This window comes from Mesoplodon densirostris, chromosome 15 (assembly GCF_025265405.1).
Source record: "Mesoplodon densirostris isolate mMesDen1 chromosome 15, mMesDen1 primary haplotype, whole genome shotgun sequence".
NCBI lineage: Eukaryota > Metazoa > Chordata > Mammalia > Artiodactyla > Ziphiidae > Mesoplodon > Mesoplodon densirostris.
The window spans coordinates 8,030,844-8,049,911 of NC_082675.1; the positions used below are offsets into that span (position 1 = coordinate 8,030,844).

Below are 19,068 nucleotides of genomic sequence, written 5' to 3' on the forward strand. Positions count from 1 at the left end.
AGCCAGATTTCCAGGCTTGAGAACGTATCCTCTTTGGACATCCATTTTTGTCATCTGCAAAATGGAGAAAAAAATTCCTCCCAAAATGCACAACCTGATCATACAGATGAGGAAATATCAGAGAAACAAGACAGAGGCAGCATTCTACAAAACCACTGGCTCAGACTCTTCAAAAATGTTGATATTACAAAGGACAAAGAAAGGCTGTCCCAAATAAAAGGTGACTAAAGAGACATGACAACTCAATGCAGTGCATGATCCTGGATGGAAAAATCACTACAAGAAAGGACATGATTGGGACAAGAGGGAAACTGAAAACGAATGTTGTATTAGATAATAGTATCGCATCGATGTCAAATTTCCTGAATCTGATCATCGAATTGTGGTTATGCAGAGGAATGTCCTTGGTTTAAGGAAGAAATCTGTAACTAAGGCATATGGCTCAGGGGGAAAACACACTCTCATTCTCATTATTCACGGTTTCAGTATTTGCAAATTTGCCTACTTGCTGAGGTCAAACAAGGTGACCCTCTGCCTTCTTTCAGCTCATGCTGTAAACAAGTATCCTTTTCACAGTCTATTTAGTGCTACGTTTTTCACATTTTGGTGCTTTTTGTTGGTGATTTCACTATTTAAAATGGTCCCCAAGGGTAACAATGAAGTGCTGTCTAGTGTTCAGAGCACAGGAAGACTGTGATGTGCCTTACGGAGAAAGTATGTGTTATGTACGTTTCAGTCACAAGTGAGTGATAGTGCTGTTGCGATAGCAATAGCGTATAAGTTCAATGTTATATATAACACATATTAAGGCGTTTTTAAAAAGAAACACACAAAAAATAAGGCTGTGTATTGATTGGCTGACAAAAATGTTGTGACCACAGGCTCACAGGAACATAACCCCATATTCCTCTTAGGAGAAATACTCACTAATTCAGTGTTCTGTGACTATAGAACAGAACCACTGAGAATAAGAATTGACTGTATATATATTTCAGTTACTCTTCATGGAACTTTTGGGGGTAGGTTTGAAATTTCCCAAAATGTTGAAAAAAATTTTTTTGTTTAGAGGCTCACCTATTGGGGCACCAGGAGAAACACCAGGCAGTCCAGACCCAACAAATACAGACACAAGAGGAGGTGTCCCTTATGAGTATATTTCTGTGTTCGCACACGCACACACACGCACACAATCGACACTGAACAGGGAGGGGGGTCAAGACGGAAAGGACAGGAGGCATCCAGGTGGCACTGGCACAGGGGAGGAGGAGGGACAAAGGGAGCGTTTGTCCCCTCTCTGGCTCCCCCCGGTGGCTTCCGAACAGGAGGTGAACCTGGAGCTGGAAGAACAGGAAGTGCTTATTCTCTTAGAGGAAAGTTTCAAAGTGCAGTCATTTCTCTTTAAAAAAAGCCTCTTCCCTCCACTCTCTGCCCCCCCACAAAAGCCCAGCCCCCTACACAGGCTGTCCTTGAGGCTGGGCCAGGACAAGGTCGTGGGGAAGGGCATTAAGGCCAAAGCTCTGAAGTGCCCAGCCCAGGAGGGCTTAGGCATAGTGGCTACCGGGGGTCAGGGGGTGGTCCCCTCTGTGGTCCAGCTGGTCCTGCAGGCGGGCGAACTCGGCCAGCTCATTGAGCTCCTGGAACTGTCGGTCCGTCTTATGGCTGACCAGTGAGCGGTAAAAGTGGACAGCAAAGACGATAAAGATGAGGCCGAAGGGGACCATGATGGTGGTGGAGGCGATGGCGGCGGCCTGGCCTGGGGTGATGCCACTGGTGCTGACGCTGGCGTTGGCGGCCGCGCCACTGGCCGGGGGCTTGCTGGTGGGCCGCGCCTGACCCGGCTGTTTCTTGAGAGGCAAGAACTTGACCCAGCAGAGCAGCACGACCTCAGCCAGGAAGAGCAGCGTGCCGATGACAGTGGAGAAGGCCCAGGCCAGCTCGATGTGGCGGTGCATGCGCTCGTGGGGCGACTCTTTGACCGAGTTGAGGTTGTGCACGTTGCTCACAGCCTCGATATTGGGCAGGATGCAGGTGCTGATCATGAGCGCAAACAGGTGCACGGCCACCAGCACCGTGGTGCAGGCGCTGAAGGCGATGAGCAGCCCCGGCGGGTAGTCGTGGTCAGCGTCCAGCTGCACCTCCACCATCGCCACCTGGGGTGGGGGGGGGAGGAAGAGGTGGGCTAAGTGACAGGATAGTCATGGCTCAGAAGCTCTCCTCCCATCAGGCTCTGGGACCCTGGGTAAGTCCCTTAGCCTCTCTGAGCCTCAGTGTTCCGTATCTGTATAATGGGGATAAGACCCACCCACTTAGGGTTGAGAAGTGGCAGAAAGTACTGATAGAGGGCGCAGGCTCAGAGCCCGGGCTGCCTGGATTTGAATCCCAGTTCTGCCACTCACGAGCTGCGTGTCCTTGGGAAAGTCACTGAAACTCTCTGCGCCTCAACTCTCTTATTTGTAAAGTAGGGATATCGTATCAGTTCATAGGATTATTTTAACAATTAAATGAGCGCTCCTGGTAGATGGCAAACACCTCCCAAATAGTAATCATCACAAATGGTTAAAATGGTAAGTTTTATGTAAATTTCACTATGACAAAAAAGTTTACACGAATGAAAAAAGGCTCCCTCCCTGTTGGCACCACACTCCCAATTCCCAAGCAGAGGTTTCTTTTTAAAAATTATTCTATTTTTTAAAATAAATTTATTTATTTTATTTATTTTTGGCTGTGTTGGGTCTTCGTTGCTGTGCACAGGCTTTCTCTAGTTGCAGTGAGCAGGGGCTACTCTTCATTGTGGTGCGTAGGCTTCTCATTGCAGTGGCTTCTCTTGTGGCCGAGCACGGGCTCTAGGCACGCGGGCTTCAGTAGTTGCAGCACGCGGGCTCAGTAGTTGTGGTGCATGGGCTTAGTTGCTCCGCGGCATGTGGGATCTTCCAGGACCAGGGCTCGAACACGTGTCCCCTGCATGGGCAGGCAGATTCTTAACCACTGCACCACCACGGAAGTCCCAAGCAGAGGTTTCCTCACACCCTGCTCTGGGGACAAGGAGAGGGGTGGGGTGAAGGGATGAAGGCCCTCCCAGGTCATGCCCAGGCCCTTTCTGAGAACACAGTGCACCAACCAAGAAGGAATTAAAAGAGAGGCTTCCCAGAAGAGATGGGCTCTGGCTGGGTGCTGCGGTGCAGTCGGCAAGCCCCAGGGCTATCTCCTCCTCCAGCCCCAGTGCTGGGCTCAGGGCCCCAGGGCTGATGCACTAGCTGCTCCCCAGTTCCTGGAGACGTGGGGATCCGGGGTCACCAGGGGCGTGCTCCAGGCCCGCCACCCACCTCCTCTCACCTGGGCCTTGCAAATCACCCCCATGTGAAGGAGCCAGCTCATCAGATATGGGCCGGGAGAAGCAGGCAGTGGGCACACTGCCAGGGTCTGCCTGCCGAGGCTGGAGGGAGTGGGGAGGCAAGTGCCAATGACAACACCATTAAGGAGAATGACCCTTCATAAAGGGTTCGCCGTGTGTGCCAGGCTCAGAAGGGGGAGGCCTGATGCTGAAATGTACCCACGAGCCCCACACCTGCCCCGACCCCTCCTTACTCTGGGGGAGGGGGTGGGCTCCTTCCTTCCCAGCTTTCTTGTTTGTAATGCCTGGCCCTGTTTGCTTTCATTTCTTGTACCTCCACAGCCTTCCTAGGCCTGGAAAGGCAGTGTAGGACAGTGGTTAGGAGCAGGGGCTCTGGAGCCAGGCTGCCTGCTTTGAGCCCTGACTGCTCTGCCCTTTAGTAGGCTGTGAGGCTCTGGCAAGTTCCTTTAAATTTCTGGGCCTAAGTTTCCTTATCTGTAAAAAACAGAATATTGGGAGACTTCCCTGGGGGTCCAGTGGGTAAGACTCCACACTCCCAACGCAGGGGGCCCAGGTTTGATCCCTCGTCAGGGAACTAGATCCCGCATGCCGCAACTAAGACCCGGAGCAGCCAAAATTAATCAATCAATTAATTAATAATTTAAAAATAGAAAATTGGGGGAATTCCCTGGCAGTCCAGTGGTTAGGACTAGGTGCTTTCACTGCCAGGGCCCAGGTTCAATCCCTAGTCGGGGAACTAAGATCCCACAAGTTGCACAGTGTGGCCAAAAAAAAAAAAAAAAAAAAAAAAAGACTGGTACATAACTCGGAGAGTTGTGAGGACTGAGTTAATCCCACATTAAATACTTAGTACCTGGCACAGAGTAAACCCTCAATAAAAGAGGCTTTACTATTATTATCGTTATTCAGTTTAAAAACCTCACCCTCAATCCCAGTGTCTCTATATGAAACCCTCTGGGTTTCTATCCTGTCCGGCCTGAGAAAACCAAAGCCAAATTGGCAGCCCTCGGTTTTGGCTCCAGAAACACCCCTGCTTCCCTGGGAACCTTGGTCAAGACCTTCCCTGTTGTCTCTGAAAAAGGTGGGTATGTGGCAAAATTAAGGTCACCGTCTAGAGCTAATTTGGGGTTGGACACTTTGAGAATTTGGTGAAAATATTGGATACTCCTTAAGACAGCCAGGTATATACAATCATATGACTTTGCAGACAATTTCAACAGGAGTCACAGACTTTTGTCTTAGAATTCCCACAATTGATGATTGTATAAACTTTTCATCGAAGGAGTTTGTAACACGCTTCAAGCCCATATAAATCTGGGGCAGTGCCGTGAGGATGAGGATTTTGACCATTTTTAGGATCACTCGCTGGTAGCCTAAGGCCAATGCTGAGATTGCTTAGCACATGCGGGTGAGGGCTACAGGGCATCAGGGCAGGCCACCAGGGCATGGCAGGTTAAGGGCTGCACCCTGGGCTCCCTGGGCTCTGTCCTCAGGCCTGACCACACTGGAAAAGGGGGGCACCTCCGGCAGGGCGTACCTCCTGCCACGTTCCCCCCACAGCACTTCCTCTTCCTGTTTTGGCCCGCTGCCCCGGAACCTGAAACTGGAGAAGGGACCAGCAGGAGAGTCTGTCGCTTGGCTGCCTCAGGTCCACTGGCTACTGATTCACTCACCTGAAATGTCCGGACCCATTAGGTGCATCAGGCCCTGAGCTGGGTGCTGGGGGTCTATACGGCAGCAGGGGCAGGGGGAACGACACACACATATACAGGTAACCAATCTGTTCCCTTAAGCCTGGTATCTCTACCTCTACAGAGCCATTAAGAGCGAACTGGGGCTTCCCTGGTGGCGCAGTGGTTGAGAGTCCGCCTGCCGATGCAGGGGACACGGGTTCGTGCCCGGGTCTGGGAAGATCCCACATGCCGCGGAGCGGCTAGGCCCGTGAGCCATGGCCGCTGAGCCTGCGCGTCCGGAGCCTGTGCTCCGCAACGGGAGAGGCCACAACAGTGAGAGGCCCGCGTATCGCAAAAAAAAAAAAAAAAAAAAAAAAAGTGAACTGGCTCCTCCACTTACAAAGCTGGTAACCTCTCTATGCCACAGGTTCTACATCTATAAAATAGGGGCTGTTATGAGGATTCAACAGATTAATGAATACAAAGTGCTTAATAAAGTGTCAGTGATTACTAGCAACACTATTATTACTGTTTTACAAATGAGGAAACTGAGGCTCTGTGCAAAGGGGGTAACAGCATTTTCCTCACATCTGCTACTACAGACCGAATGTCTGTAAACCCCCTAAATTCATATTTTAAATCCTAACCCCCAAGGTGACGGTGTGAGGAGGTGACCTTTGGGGTGACCATGTCTTGGGGGTGGTGCCCTAGTGCCCTTACAGGAGAGTCGCCCCCAGCAGAGACCCCCTCACCACTCCTGCCAGGTGAGGACAGTAGTCAGTGTCTATGAACCCGGAAGCCAGCCCCTCACCAGACACTGAATCTGCTGGCACCTTGATCTTGGACTTCTAGTCTCCAGAACTGTGAGAAATAAACATCTGTTATTTATAAGCCACCCAGTTTGTGGTATTCTGTTATAGCAGCCCAGACAGACTAAGACAATCGCTGAGGGGATTAAATGAGGTCTTGACAGGGGTTTAACAAAGGGCCAGCCCCCAGAAGGTACTCAATAAATCTTAGTGAAAAAGAAAAACGCGGGGCTTAAAGACAAACAGCCCCTGCACGCCCTCAGCTGAGGCTGGTCGCAGCTGACCCCGTGTGCCCGTGTTCTGTTCCCTGGGGAGGGTGAGGGGCTCAGACCCCCCACTCTGGGCCTGGCCTGCTCCAGCTCCAAACCCTGGGTACAAGGAGAATGTGTGCCCCACGGCACAGCTGGCCAGATGGCCACCGTGGCAGGACAGAGACCACCTTGCCGGACCCCCAGGCTCCAGAGCCGTACACACAGCTGTTGGGACACACCTGGCCTGGGGACACCAGAATTTCCCCCGAGGTCTTGGGCTGGTGGGGAGCCTGGGCAGCTCAGCCTGTGACGCTGGGCCTTCTGAGGAGGAGGAAGGGGCCTCGCCGCGCTCCGGAAGAAACCCCACCATCCTCGCCGGACCCGACAGTTCCTGGAACTTGGAGCACGCTGGCGGGCTGTGTGTACCGTTCCCACATTGGGGACCAAGCTCAGTGTCCTGGGGCTGCGTGAACAAATGGCTGGCACAAATCATGGCTCCTGATGAAAACTGTTCACAGGAATAAAAAACTACTGCTTTTTTCAGAATGTGTCCCACTTTGGAAATCTCCCCAAGGGCAGGGAGGGTAAAGCCAGGGGGGGCCTCTTGGAATCTGGCAGGCGACTCCCAGGGCCCCAGCTGAGTCCCAGAGAGATCAGATCAGATTGCAAGCAGCTTCGCAAGGTAAATATAGCCAGAGTGCAGGGCTAAACCTAAAATAAACAGCTCCCAGCCAGCCACAGGCATGCTTAAACCTGGCCATATGGGTCCTAAAGGGCGAGGGATGGCCAGCCCCACCTCACTCTGGTCCGCGGACCTCTGACACCACCACCCCGCCACAGGGACACCAAACCTCTAGCTCGAGCCAAGAAGAGGCTCCTGAGAAGGGTAGGGCCTGGCTGGCCTTGCTGGGTGTCTGCCCACCACGCCCAGATGCCAATCACTCTTCTCACTCCTGTTGGGCTCCATGGAGACCCCTGCCACCTGGCGCCGAGGCCAGGCCCTTCCAAGGCAGCCTTCCCATGCCTGGCCTGACCTGGGCGCCCAACAGCTGGAAGACACAACTCTCCTTTCCCAAGCCTGGGCTTCGCCTGTTCACTGGGGCCGCCAAGCCACAGTCACCCTGGGTCACCGAGCGCTGCCTGAGCCTGCTGGCCTCCCCTCCGATGCAAACTATCTATTAAGAGAGGACTGAGGGCTCATCCAGTAATTTACAAACTCTTTTGACCACCATAGACCAGTCTTCCAAAGGTTTCCATAAATAGACACATACCCATTTATAACAGAAACAAGTTTCCCCAAACAATAATTACCCTTAAAGCATGCTAATCCAGGCTCCTCTTACACGTGATGCATGCTGCTGCTTTCTATTTCATTCCACTCTTATTCCAAAAAAAGAAAAAAAAAAAAAAAAAAAGAACACACAAAAAAACCTGCTGGTTGCGACTCAATCAATGTCACAAGCCACTAACAGGCTGAACCTGCAGGTTGGGGGGAGGGGGTAGAGAAGAGGCCTAGCCTTTCTCTTCATCTGGCTAATTCTGACATCCTCAGGTTTTTACCTTCCAAGTCACCCCTGTTCCATGGCCTCCCAGGTGAGGACGGGGCCATTCATTCGTTCATGGACTTTTTTTTTTTTTTTTGGCTGTGCTGCGCAGCTTAAGGGATCTTAGTTCCTCAACCAGGGATTGAACCCGTGCCCTCAGGAGTGAAAGTGCGGAGTCCTAACCACTGGACCGCCAGAGAATTCCCCTGACGGACAACTTTCATTGAGAACTTACTATGTGCCTTAAGGATCTTGTGGCTCCGCTGGAGAAAAAGCAGGAAGACAGCAGAATCCCTGCCCCAGGGAGGATGACGGGTACTAAACGTTCAGGCAAGTATTTTCAGACGGTGATAAGCGTCCCTCCACCAACTCTCCTCCACCTCTGCACTTGCCAAGCACGTTTTGAAGATGTAATGACACGTCTGGTTTCCTCCACTCTACTTCCCTGTTTCTCCAGCTTCCAGCACTGGGCCTTGTCCCTCTAGGGGCCTCAGTAAACGAATATTAAAGGCAAGACTTGACCTTCGGGTATTTCAGCCCAGGGTTTCTAAAGTGTCCGAAGACAATCCTATGTGATCCATTGGAAACCCTAAGAACTCTCATGACATTCCTTTTTCAGCTCATCCTTTCAACTTTTCAATGTTGCTGTTTTTTTTTTTTTTTTTTTTTTTTTTGCGGTACGTGGGCCTCTCACTGCTGTGGCCTCTCCCGTTGCGGAGCACAGGCTCCGGACGCGCAGGCCCAGCGGCCATGGCTCACGGGCCCAGCCGCTCTGCGGCATGTGGGATCTTCCCAGACCGGGGCACGAACCCGTGTCCCCTGCATCGGCAGGCGGACTCTCAACCACTGCGCCACCAGGGAAGCCCTCAATGTTGTATTTTTATGTACTTTTTTTGTTGTTGTTTTGATTTGTCTTTATGTACTTTTTTTTTCTTTTCTGGCCGCACAGCTTGTGGGATCTTAGCTCCCCAACCAAGGACTGAACCCGCATCCCTGCAGTGGAAGTGTGGAGTCTTAACCACTGGACCACCAGGGAAGTCCCCTATGTACCTTTTAATACTTATGTTTTATTAGCACACATATCATTCATTACCATACATATATGTATACATATACACATAGTGTGCACACATATGTGTACATATACACATAGTGTGCATACACATGTATACAAATACTGAGCCTAGTGTTGACAATATTTTTGAGCGGGGTGTGCACTCAAAAAGTTTGGAGACCACTTAAATCAGGGGTCGCCAAACTGGCCTTCAGTGTACTTCTTTGCAAATAAAGTTTTACTGGCACACAGCCATGCCCACTCATCTATATCTAAGGTCTGTGGCTGCTTTCGAGCTAAAATAGCAGAACTGAGTACAGGTTTCCCCCTATAATGTACCTCTGAAACCTTCTGTAAGGTGAAATGGCCTAAAGGGATGGAGCAATTACCTTAGGAGACATCTTGCTAACAGATGCACAAATAAACCGAGATTAAAGCACAGACGCTCAAAGACACAGCTCAAAGCTCTGGCGACTTGAGGCCGAGACGCTGAGTGCGGTTCCCGGGAAAGGAGTTTGGTGGCGCCAGTCTCACCCCTCGGGGTGCATGCTGCCTCTATAACGGCTCACTGCAAACATGCAAAAATGCTACATGCTATTTTCGCTTTTTACCTTTTTTTGGTAAAAGGAGAAATCCTCTTTGGGTTTCTTTCAGGTTAGTGAAAACAGGTACTAACGTAGGTCTTTCGTAAAAGCGAGGTGGCGTAAAGCGACCTTTCGACACCTGTAGTTATCACTGAGACTGTGTGGCCTGCAAAGCTGAAAATATTTGCTTTATAGAAAAAGTTGGTCCGTTCCTGGGTTAGACCAATGCTCCCAAAGAGGGCTGTCAAACCACAGCCCCAGAAGATTCTCCTCTGAAGAGTTTGTGGTTCCATCCGTTTTCTTTTTGTTTTTTTTGGCCACACCGCACAGCTTGCGGGATCTTAGTTCCCCGACCAGGGACTGAATCCACGCTTTTGGCAGTGAAAGCATGGAGTCCTAACCACTGGATTGCCAGGGAATTCCCGTGTTTCTATCAGCTTAAGGCATCCCTTCTGGGGAGCATATTCAAGGCCTCCCAGAATAAGTTCCACCAGAGAGAAACTTGCTCTTGTTTAAACTTTCTCAGTTTCATTTCTCCAGGGAATCGCCTTCCCAACATTGATTACCACAGTGCCACCTTGGGAAGCCCTAGAGCTCTCCTTCATCAGCCCTGGACCCAGCAGAAATCAGCAGAGCTCAACACAGACGCTGACTGAAAATTCCAGACACGTGCCACAGGCACTCGTGAAGTTTTCCAAAAGGCTTCTCAGCTAGGCAGGGAGTGCCTTCCCCTTGGGGCGTTCAGCAAAATTCCATTTGTACACGGCCCAGAGTGCAGAACTGCACATCTGGAAGCCTTCAAAGGCCCAGTTTTCAACAAACAAGGGACACGGTGAGAGGGTGGATGAGTAGAAAAGACTCCAAGTCAGACGGACTGGGGCTTGAAATCTACTAGCTGGGTGATCAGAACCTCTGTAAGCCTCTGCGGAGGCGACAGTACATATGTCTAAGAGCTGTTCTGCGATTAAGTAAGAATGAAAGAGAAGGGTCCAGGCTCTTGCCTGGTGTTCAGTAAATAGTAACAGCTTCAACATTATTCAAGAATTCATCATGGAACTCCTCTGCGTCAAAACCTTCCATGGCTCCCCACTGCCGATACCAGAGTTCAAACGTCCTAAACAGCAAGTCAAGGCCCTGCACCATCTAGTCTGGCTAGATTCATCTTCCTCTACTATCCCCAACACACCCTCAACTCCAGCCACACCACACTCTCCGCCTTTTCCTGGAGACCCTATAATTCCTCGCCTTAGTAACTGTGCTCCTAATACTTCCTCTGACAGAGGGTTCTTCCCCAAGCCCGAACTCTACCACCCTCAAGGCTTAGCTGGAATCACATTCTTCGAAACCAGTTAACCCTTATAAAAGAAGCCCTGGGAATTCCCTGGTGGTCCAGTGGTTAAGGTTCAGTGCCTTCACTGTCGTGGGCCCGGATGCAATTCCTGGTGGGGGAACTAGGCTCCCACATGCCTCAGCATGGCCAAAAAAAAAAAAAAAAAAAAAGCAGTCCCAACATCATGGGAACAAGGGTGAGAGAGTTTCCGTCGTACCTGGGCCAGGTACATTCTAAGTGCTTTGCAAATACAAATGAATCCTCACACCAAGCCTGTGAGGTTGGTATTACTATTACCCCCATTTTACAGAAGAGGAAGCTGAGGCCCAGAGACATTAAGCAACTTCCCCAGGATCTCACAGTTATAAGTGGTAGGGCCGGGATTTGAACCCAAACTGTCTGGCTCCAGAGTCCCTGTTCTTACTCGGTTCTACAATACGCGAGCCTCCCAGCTCTGTCCTCCCACCACTCTCTCTGGTGCTTCCTCTCCCGTAGCAGTGGGGCCACACCACCGTCACAGCCAGGTAACCTGGGACAAGTCATTCACTGGGGAACCACACCTACCCTCAATCCCCAGGCTGTGAAGAGCACAAGAGATAGTACAAGGAGCATACTTAGTACAACATCTAGCCTATTCCATGAGTCCAGTCAACAATGGCAATGATTACCATGAGTAACAAGCACCGGGACTTCCCTGGTGGGGCAGTGGTTAAGAATCCGCCTGCCAATGTAGAGGACAGGGGTTCGAGCCCTGGTCCGGGAAGATCCCACAAGCGGCAAAACAACTAAGCCCGTGCGCCACAACTACTGAGCCTGCACTCTAGAGCCCAAGAGCCACAACTACTGAGCCCACGTGCTGCAACTACTGAAGCCCGCGTGCCTAGAGCCCATGCTCCGCAACAAGAGAAGCCACCGCAATGAGAAGCCCGCGCACCGCAATGAAGAGTAGCCCCCGCTCTCTGCAACTGGAGAAAAGTCCGCGGGCAGCAACGAAGACCCAATGCAGCCAAAAATAAAAAAATAAAATAAAGAATATGCCTTCCAAAGCAGGGGACGCGGGTTCAATCCCTGGCTGGGGAACTAAGATCCCACATGCCGTGGGGCAACTAAGCCCGCACACCGAAACTACTGAGCACGTGGGCCACAACTAGAGAGAAGCCCGCGCGCTGCAGTGGAGGATCCCACGAACCGCAACTAAGACCCGATGCAGCAAAAACAAACAAACAAACAAACAAATATATGCTAAAAAAAAAAAAGTAATGAGCACCGAGTAATTTGTTCCTCATCTCCACGCCCCCTGAACTCAGAACGTGTCACAGAGGCTCAATAATGCCTTATGATTTGAGTTCTTCCTTCCAACTCATTTTCAGAGAAATTCCAAGCAGCTTCTGAACCCACTCTGGAACCTGGGAACAAAAGGGTGCTGGCAGGTGGAGAACTTGAGGAGGCAGATAATCCAAAAATAATTGATCCCAGGTCACAGAAAGCATTCTGTTTACCCTTCCCAATTATCTACTGCTTAGGCTAACGTTACAGGCTGCCCTCCCCAGCACACCACAACTGCTGCGTGTGCTCCCCACGGCTCCAAGGGGACAGGGTCAGGCCGAGGCTGGCTGCCTCTTGCTGAGAGGTAAACCGAGGTACAGATGGCCCGAGTCATGGCACCCTTAGCTCAAGGAGCACTTGTAGGCTGCTGTTCATGTGCTACATCCAGGGCCCCTGGTTTTAAGAGTCTGGATGCTGAGCCCACACAAGGCCTGCTGTTTCTGGAAATGCCATCAGGAATGGGAATCTTGTCTGCAGACTAGAGAGGGTCCAGCTAAGGTGTACGTCATCAGATCCTGATGATTCCTCAATCCTTCGTGGGCCCAGTCGGACCTTGTAATGACTCCGCACGCAAGTCCATGGGAGAACAGGATATGTGCCTCCTTTGCACACATGAGAAAACTGGCCCCAAAGCGTAAAGCCGCTGTCTGAGGTCCCGTGGCCTATCTCCCCAGTACATCAGGGCACCTGGCCAGGCCCTTCCACCCATGAAAGGGGAGGCTCTCCCATCCCCTCCAGGCTCTTGGGAGACCCTCCCTCAATCTCACCTTGTGCGCAGGTGAGTCTGGCATCCTCACCAACTCTCCCACCCTTGGAAATCAAAGGTCACGTTATGTCACTTCTTCTGGTGTTCCACGTCTCTAGGAAGGAAGCCCTCTGGGGGCAGGAAGTTGGTTGTGCTGACTCACAGGCCACGGGAGGGTAGTCCAGGAAACCTGCTTACTCTAGTTTCCATGGCGCTTGGCTGCGTCACACCCCTTCCTCTCCAAGTATCCTTCACGAGGCTGGGTGCCTTTGGTGAGAGTGGGATGCGGGCAGACCCGCCCTGCTGAGCACCCGCTCTCCACCCTAACGCCATCTCTCCCACTCACTTCCAGACTCATGGCAAACGCAGTCACTCTCTTGTAACTGCTTCCCCAGAACAGAGGCTGTCATGGAGTTTAGCCTTCCCTGCCGGCAGAATTTTGGGGATTTCATCAGTGGAGCCAGGAAGCCTTCTCCATCCTGACTGGGTAAAATAAAGGTCCCCAAGAAACAGCCTGGGTGAGTCAAGGCCCACCAAGTGCCGCTGGCCGCCCCTGCTGCCTGACTTCCCCACACTGTTTTTAGCAAGAGGAAGAGGGAGATGACATCTGATTAGAAGGCCTGGCTTCTAAGAGACGATTCAAGAAGGCAGGAAAGCTTCACCCATCAGCTCCTTACTTCTCCTGGAGTGGGAAGGGGCCTGGGCAGCTGTGAATTTATGACCCCAAGAAAAAGAGGAATAGGCATCCCACCATCTGAAACCCAGAGAGCTGCTGTGAAGAGCCGACACCCACTGACGTCACTCCCTTCCCCCTAACTGTAACATTTTATTTTGCTTAAGAGAAGTTTTTCTGCTCTATTTCTCGTTCCCTACAAGGCCTGGTCCTAACAGGTCCCTGGCAGGACATGGCTCAAAGCTCCATACACCACAAATGGCACAAGTGTCCAAGAGAGTTCTGGATGTCAGCCGTCCTGGGTTCAAATCCCGCTCCAGCAGGTGAGCTGTGTGGCCTCGGGAAAGTTCCATGACAAAACTACCTCAGGGCTTCCCTGGTGGCGCAGTGGTTGAGAGTCCGCCTGCCGATGCAGGGGACACAGGTTCGTGCCCCGCTCCGGGAAGATCCCACATGCCGCAGAGCGGCTGGGACCGTGAGCCATGGCTGCTGAGCCTGCACGTTCCAGAGCCTTTGCTCCGCAACGGGAGAGGCCACAACAGTGAGAGGCCTGCGTACCGCAAAAAAAACAAAAACAAAAAACAAACAAACAAAAAACTACCTCAAAGGGCGGTCGAGGACTTAGTGCATAAGTTAGGGAACCTACACAGTGCCAAGCACCTAGTGGGTGCTTGGTAAGTGTCAGCTATTCCTAGGATTTGGGTCTGATAGAACAGCACCCCTTCATATAGACCTAAATTAAAAACTAGAGTGACACTTCTTACAAACACACACATTCTCTCCTCCCCTCTCAAACGTTTCCTCGATTAAATTCTTAAAGTCAGAGAAACTCGAGTAGCAGCCTTCATTCACCGATTCAGAAACCGAGGCCCACACAGGGATTAGTCTGAGGGCACACAGGCAGCAAGTGGCAGGGCCGGGAGAGCTCTTCCCCAACCTCAATCACCTGGCCTTTCCACCGCGGCCCCAGGGTGCTCTGGGACTGCTAAGGGCTTCTAAAAAGTTCTTGCTCCCGTGCATCGCCCACTAGTTTGAAGAGCACAGGGAGAGTGCCAGACACACGCTCTTTTTCCAAGAAAACGCGAAGGGTGCAGCCACTCCCTCCCTCAAGGCCAGGACCTTACCTCACTCACTGGTGAGGCAAGAGTGCCCTGGGCTAAAAACCTTGGGGGAGGGGGAGCAGACCCCACTCAGGGTGACGTCACTGCAAGTGATAATCAGAACTTGTTCCCTAGCTCCCGGCCCCGGGAGACTCCAAGATCCCCAGCACGAAGGCATCCTCGGGGCCACTTCTCAGCCCAACTTGCAGCCTCACCTACCCCACTCCCCAGAGGCTGGTTCTCACTCCGACCCAGCCCGAATGCGGAGCGGAAACTAAGCCCACCGGCTACATCAAGAAAGAGCCCATTCAACGGGAACATGTCCCATGCTGCTCCCCCACACCCAGTGACTCAGTGGCAAGTTTCTGGAGAAGAAACTGAGGTGGGGAGCGGTTGTCAACCCCCCAGGCTGAGGCCTCGGAAAATGCCATAGGAGACAGGGTGTCGGGAAATCCCCTCTACCAGGTAATAAACGAAACTGGCCTCAAGTGTGGGGGAACTAGGGAGACGTCTCAGGGGTCCTTTACCTCCCAACCTCCTGATACCTGCTTCCAAAGAGATCAGACCACGTTATGTCTTTCCTTTCCCCCTGCACATCTGTGGGAATGTCTTCTTACAGATCTACGTCGAGGACCCTGCTGTTTCTCCCTCCTAGCTGCATCAAGCTTGCCCATCTGAAGGTATCTGAGCCCTCCAACTCTGGACATGGGTATGATACCCAGTCTCCCACATCGGGTGTCACGTGTCGCCCACCTCTCATGTCCAGCACCTCTGGACCCCTCCAGCGTCCACGACAGCTTTCTCCCAGCTCTTCCCTTCACCCCCAGCCCGCCTGGCCCGCCCAGCCAGCTCCCCTGTGGGCCCCGTCAGGGCTGCGGGTGACAGTGGCCAGACCTGAAAGGGGGCAGGGCACGGCGGCCCGAACTCACCATGGCGAAGCCGGAGAGCAGAGCCGAAGTCCGGCTGGAGGCTTTGAGCTTGGCGCGGCTCAAGTAGAGCTTGCGCCAGGACAGCGCCTGCATCGAGTGCTCGTTTAGGCTCATCACCTCCGAGTAACTCTGGCCGATCCAGTCCGGGTAGGTCACGGCGGTCGGCGGGGGCGACGGCGACCCCGGGGGCTCCCCGTCCCCGCTGCGGCGGCGGCTCCGGCGGCTGCCGCTGGTGGTGTTGCCGCAGCTGAGGGGAAGCTCGGGGCAGTTGCTGCTCGGGGGCGGGGCGGGCTCCGGATGCATGGAGCACGCTGAAAAGGCGCGGGCCGGCCCAGGCGCCAGCGAAAGCAGCGGCCCCCACCCGCCCCGCACCTCCGCCTCCGCCTCCGCCTGAGGCAGCCGCCGCCTGGCCCCCTGCGCGGGTCCGGCCTGACCCGGCCGGCCGCTGAACACGAGGAGGTCGAGGAAGCGACTACAGCACAAACTCGCAGGCCCGCCACTCCGCTTGCAAAAGCCCGGGGCTGCAGAGACGAGAGCCTGCGCGCGAGCCAGCGTCCCGGATCCCCGGGCCCCGGGCCCCCGGCGCGCGCCACGATTGGCCGCCGCCGCGGGCTGATTTGCATGCGCCCCGCCCACGAGGCGGTGGGCGTGGCCTGAGCGAGTCAGGTGACTCGTCCCCTCGGACGGTACCGCCCACAGTCCCTGGCCCCGCGCTGTTAGCGCCCGCGCCTCTTCCTGGAAGTGCCCCGGCACCCGGGCCTCACCGCTCTCCTGCTGCCGGCGCCTCCCATCTCCGCAGCTGCTCCAGTGGCCCTTCTCCCAGAGCTCGGACTCCTGGGTCGCGCCACCTGAAGTTACCTCTGGTCGCCTCCTGAAGCCCGTTTCCCCCTTGGAACAAGGTGACTCAAGGTCTGCAGAAAAAAAGAGCAGACTGTGATCTGGAGTTCATTCATTCTCTATTTATTGAGCACCTGCTGGGTGCCAACACTGTTCTGGGCACTGAGGGTAGGGTGGTGAACAAAATGGACAAAATCCCCTGCCTTCGTGGAGCTTACATTCTAGTGGCGGAGACACGCAAACACCGAGGGAGTAAATTATAATAGTTTAGAAGGTGATATATGTATAGAAAAAATAAAGCAGGGAAAGGGAGCACTGGTAGTGCGGGGGCTGCAATTTTAATTGAAAATGCTCTGGACAAGGCGTTTTGTTGTTGTTGTTTTAGGACAGGGATTTTTTTTGTCTGTTTTGTCCAACTCGTTCACTTACAGTTCACTATCTTCTGAAACAAGCCGGGGTGCAGGATCATAAACCCATTCAGTAAGTTTACTGCGCACCTATCAAACGCTAGGCTGAGGGATTCCAAGAGAATGGTAACTTTCATGGAATCTTGTATTTTAGTGAAGAGAACAGGCAAACAACAAACAAAATAAGTTCACATCTTTCTGACTTAGTCACTTTTGAGCTGAGCCCCGAACCAGCAATGCAAAGAAGCAGGGACCTGCTTTCCAGGGGCGGAAGGGAACAGCAGATGCAAAGACGCTGAAGCAAGGATATCTGCCCGTTGGATCATTAGGAGGCCAGTTAAGCTGCAGAATAGTGGAGGGCAGAGGGGAAGTGGGGGTAGAGTAGTGAGCTAAGAACTGTTCCCTAGGGTATCGACTCCAGGAGGACAGGGACCTTCCCTGTCGGTTTCACAACTCTACCCCAGCATCTAGAGTTATTGCTTGGCACACTGCTCAGTAAATATCTGTTGAATGAATAAGTGCAGGAGAGAAAGGAATGAGTGAAACTCATAATTAGCCCAGAGTCAAGTCACAAGCATGCGGCATTCCAGGTCAGCTGTGAAATTTAACTTGTCACCACTAGAGGGCGCCCCTCCACTCACCCACATGATGGGATAAAACTGAAGGCCCCCTCCTCCCAAAAGTCTCTGGGATTCTCCCAGAGACCTTTCCGTTTTTATGAGACCGGGAAACTTGGAATTTTAAATCTCACCCCATTGGGCTTGTTTCTTTGGTGGCCTTTGTACTTGTTACCTCTTTCACTTACTATCTGTGTCTCAGCTCAAATATCACCTCCAAAGAGAGACCTTCCTTCTCTGTTTAAAGTTGCCTCCGTTTCATGTTCTGTCCCCTCGCCCTGTTTTATTTCCCTTATAGTTCTGATCACTACTGTATCTGAAATCACTTAATTTATGTACTGACCTGTTTGTCTGTACTCCCCTCCCCACGCCCCTGCCCCGGCTCCCCCAGGAGATGAGAGCAAAGTTCCCCTCTGTTTAAATTACTTCCTTATCACCCAGGGCCTCTCACAGGATATGGCGCACCGGAGATTCCCAATAGGAACAGGTTCAATGAAAAAGATAATGAAATGGCCTTGGTTCTAAGAGCCCCCCAGCTCAGAATTGGGTACACACGACGTTTTGAGGGCCCATGGGGCCTGAGGGAGGCTAGCAGGTCTGGAAGGGAAGAGCCTGGAAGCTGGGAGGAAAGATTTGCTGATTAAGGAGGAACAAAAGAGGTGGGAGTGGCAGCTCAGCAGGGGGCTTTGGGGTGGGGATGGGGCCAGGTTTCCTTTCTCCAGATCCTACATCTTGCCCCTCCCACTCTCCTAATTCTGTGCGGTTTGAGTCCTACCACGTGCACAGAGCAAAAGAAAAGAAAAACAAAAATACTATCAAGACTTGGGTTGGTGGCTTGGGAGAGGGGTGAGCATCTGGGCAATTCCTGTTTCCTGCTCTAGGGTCCTAGAGCCCTAAAGGGCCAGTGGTTAATAACTTTTCCCCACTATTGTTAGAGCTAGTTGGGGCCGTGAGATACACCTACCCCATTCCTAGCCCCTACTTAACAGAAACTGAGGCCCCAGAGAGAAAGCACCTTCCCAGAGAACACCAAACAAGCCAGTGGAGAATGAGCCTTGGAACCCCAGCTGCCCATCCCAGCAGTGCCTCCAAGCACCATGTATGGGTCCCCCTAGTGGCTAGAGGGTGTGTGCTCTGAGCCTTTTGGGGTTTGTATTTGAAAAAGCCAAATAGAATTTTTCAATCAACTCTGTGTATGAGGGTATAGAGATCCAGCTGAAGGGACTGCTGCAAACTGCTTCACCACTGTGGCCAGTGGGCACAGCCTGGGGCTGACCAAAGATGGCAGGAGCTGCCTTGGGAGGTAGCAAGCTCCCCATCACATGGGGTAAAAAAAATACTGAGCACTTAAGTAGTACTTACGAATGACAGGCACTATTCCCAGTTCTTTATTAGTAAATAATTTATATACTTATTATAAATAAATGTATAATATAAAATATATTAATACAATAGAATAATTGATATATTTATTAAATACATTGTTAAGTTAATATATCTATATTATCTTGTATTAAATATGTTAAATTATTTTGTTGTTTATTATTATTTTATTGTATTGAATATATTATATAGAACTCGAGAATTCCTTACAACAACCTGTCATATTAATATCACCATTTGAAAAAATTGAAGTGTAGTCGATTTACAATACTGTGTTAGCTTCAGGTGTATATCACCATTTTGCAGATGAGAAAAATGCACAGAGAGCCAGTAAGTAGTAGTACAGGACATTAAACCCAGTTGGTGGGTCTCCAGAGTCTGGGGCTCAACTACCACCAAAGTCACCCCTACCCCTGCATCAGAATCTCCAGAGGTTTTTTTTTTTTTTTTAAAT

General features: G+C 51.8%; 1 protein-coding gene across 1 annotated transcript; it reads right to left on the reverse strand.

The window, feature by feature from the left end:
* Positions 1 to 1,144: 1,144 nt before the first annotated feature.
* ORAI1 (ORAI calcium release-activated calcium modulator 1) lies at positions 1,145 to 15,931 on the reverse strand. The gene is made up of 2 exons (XM_060118649.1): positions 15,371 to 15,931; positions 1,145 to 2,150 (listed from the first exon to the last, which is right to left on the reverse strand). The coding sequence occupies exons 1-2, from the start codon at positions 15,671 to 15,673 to the stop codon at positions 1,542 to 1,544; spliced, it is 912 nt and encodes a 303-aa protein (XP_059974632.1). The 5' UTR covers positions 15,674 to 15,931; the 3' UTR covers positions 1,145 to 1,541.
* Positions 15,932 to 19,068: the final 3,137 nt, after the last annotated feature.

Excerpts from the sequence above, each read along its gene's own strand:
- ORAI1 (XM_060118649.1), bottom strand. The coding sequence starts at position 15,673 with ATGCATCCGGAGCCCGCCCCGCCCCCGAGCAGCAACTGCCCCGAGCTT. Across the intron at positions 2,151-15,370 it reads TGCTCTCCGGCTTCGCCATG|GTGGCGATGGTGGAGGTGCA; the intron begins GTGAGTTCGGGC and ends CCCCCACCCCAG.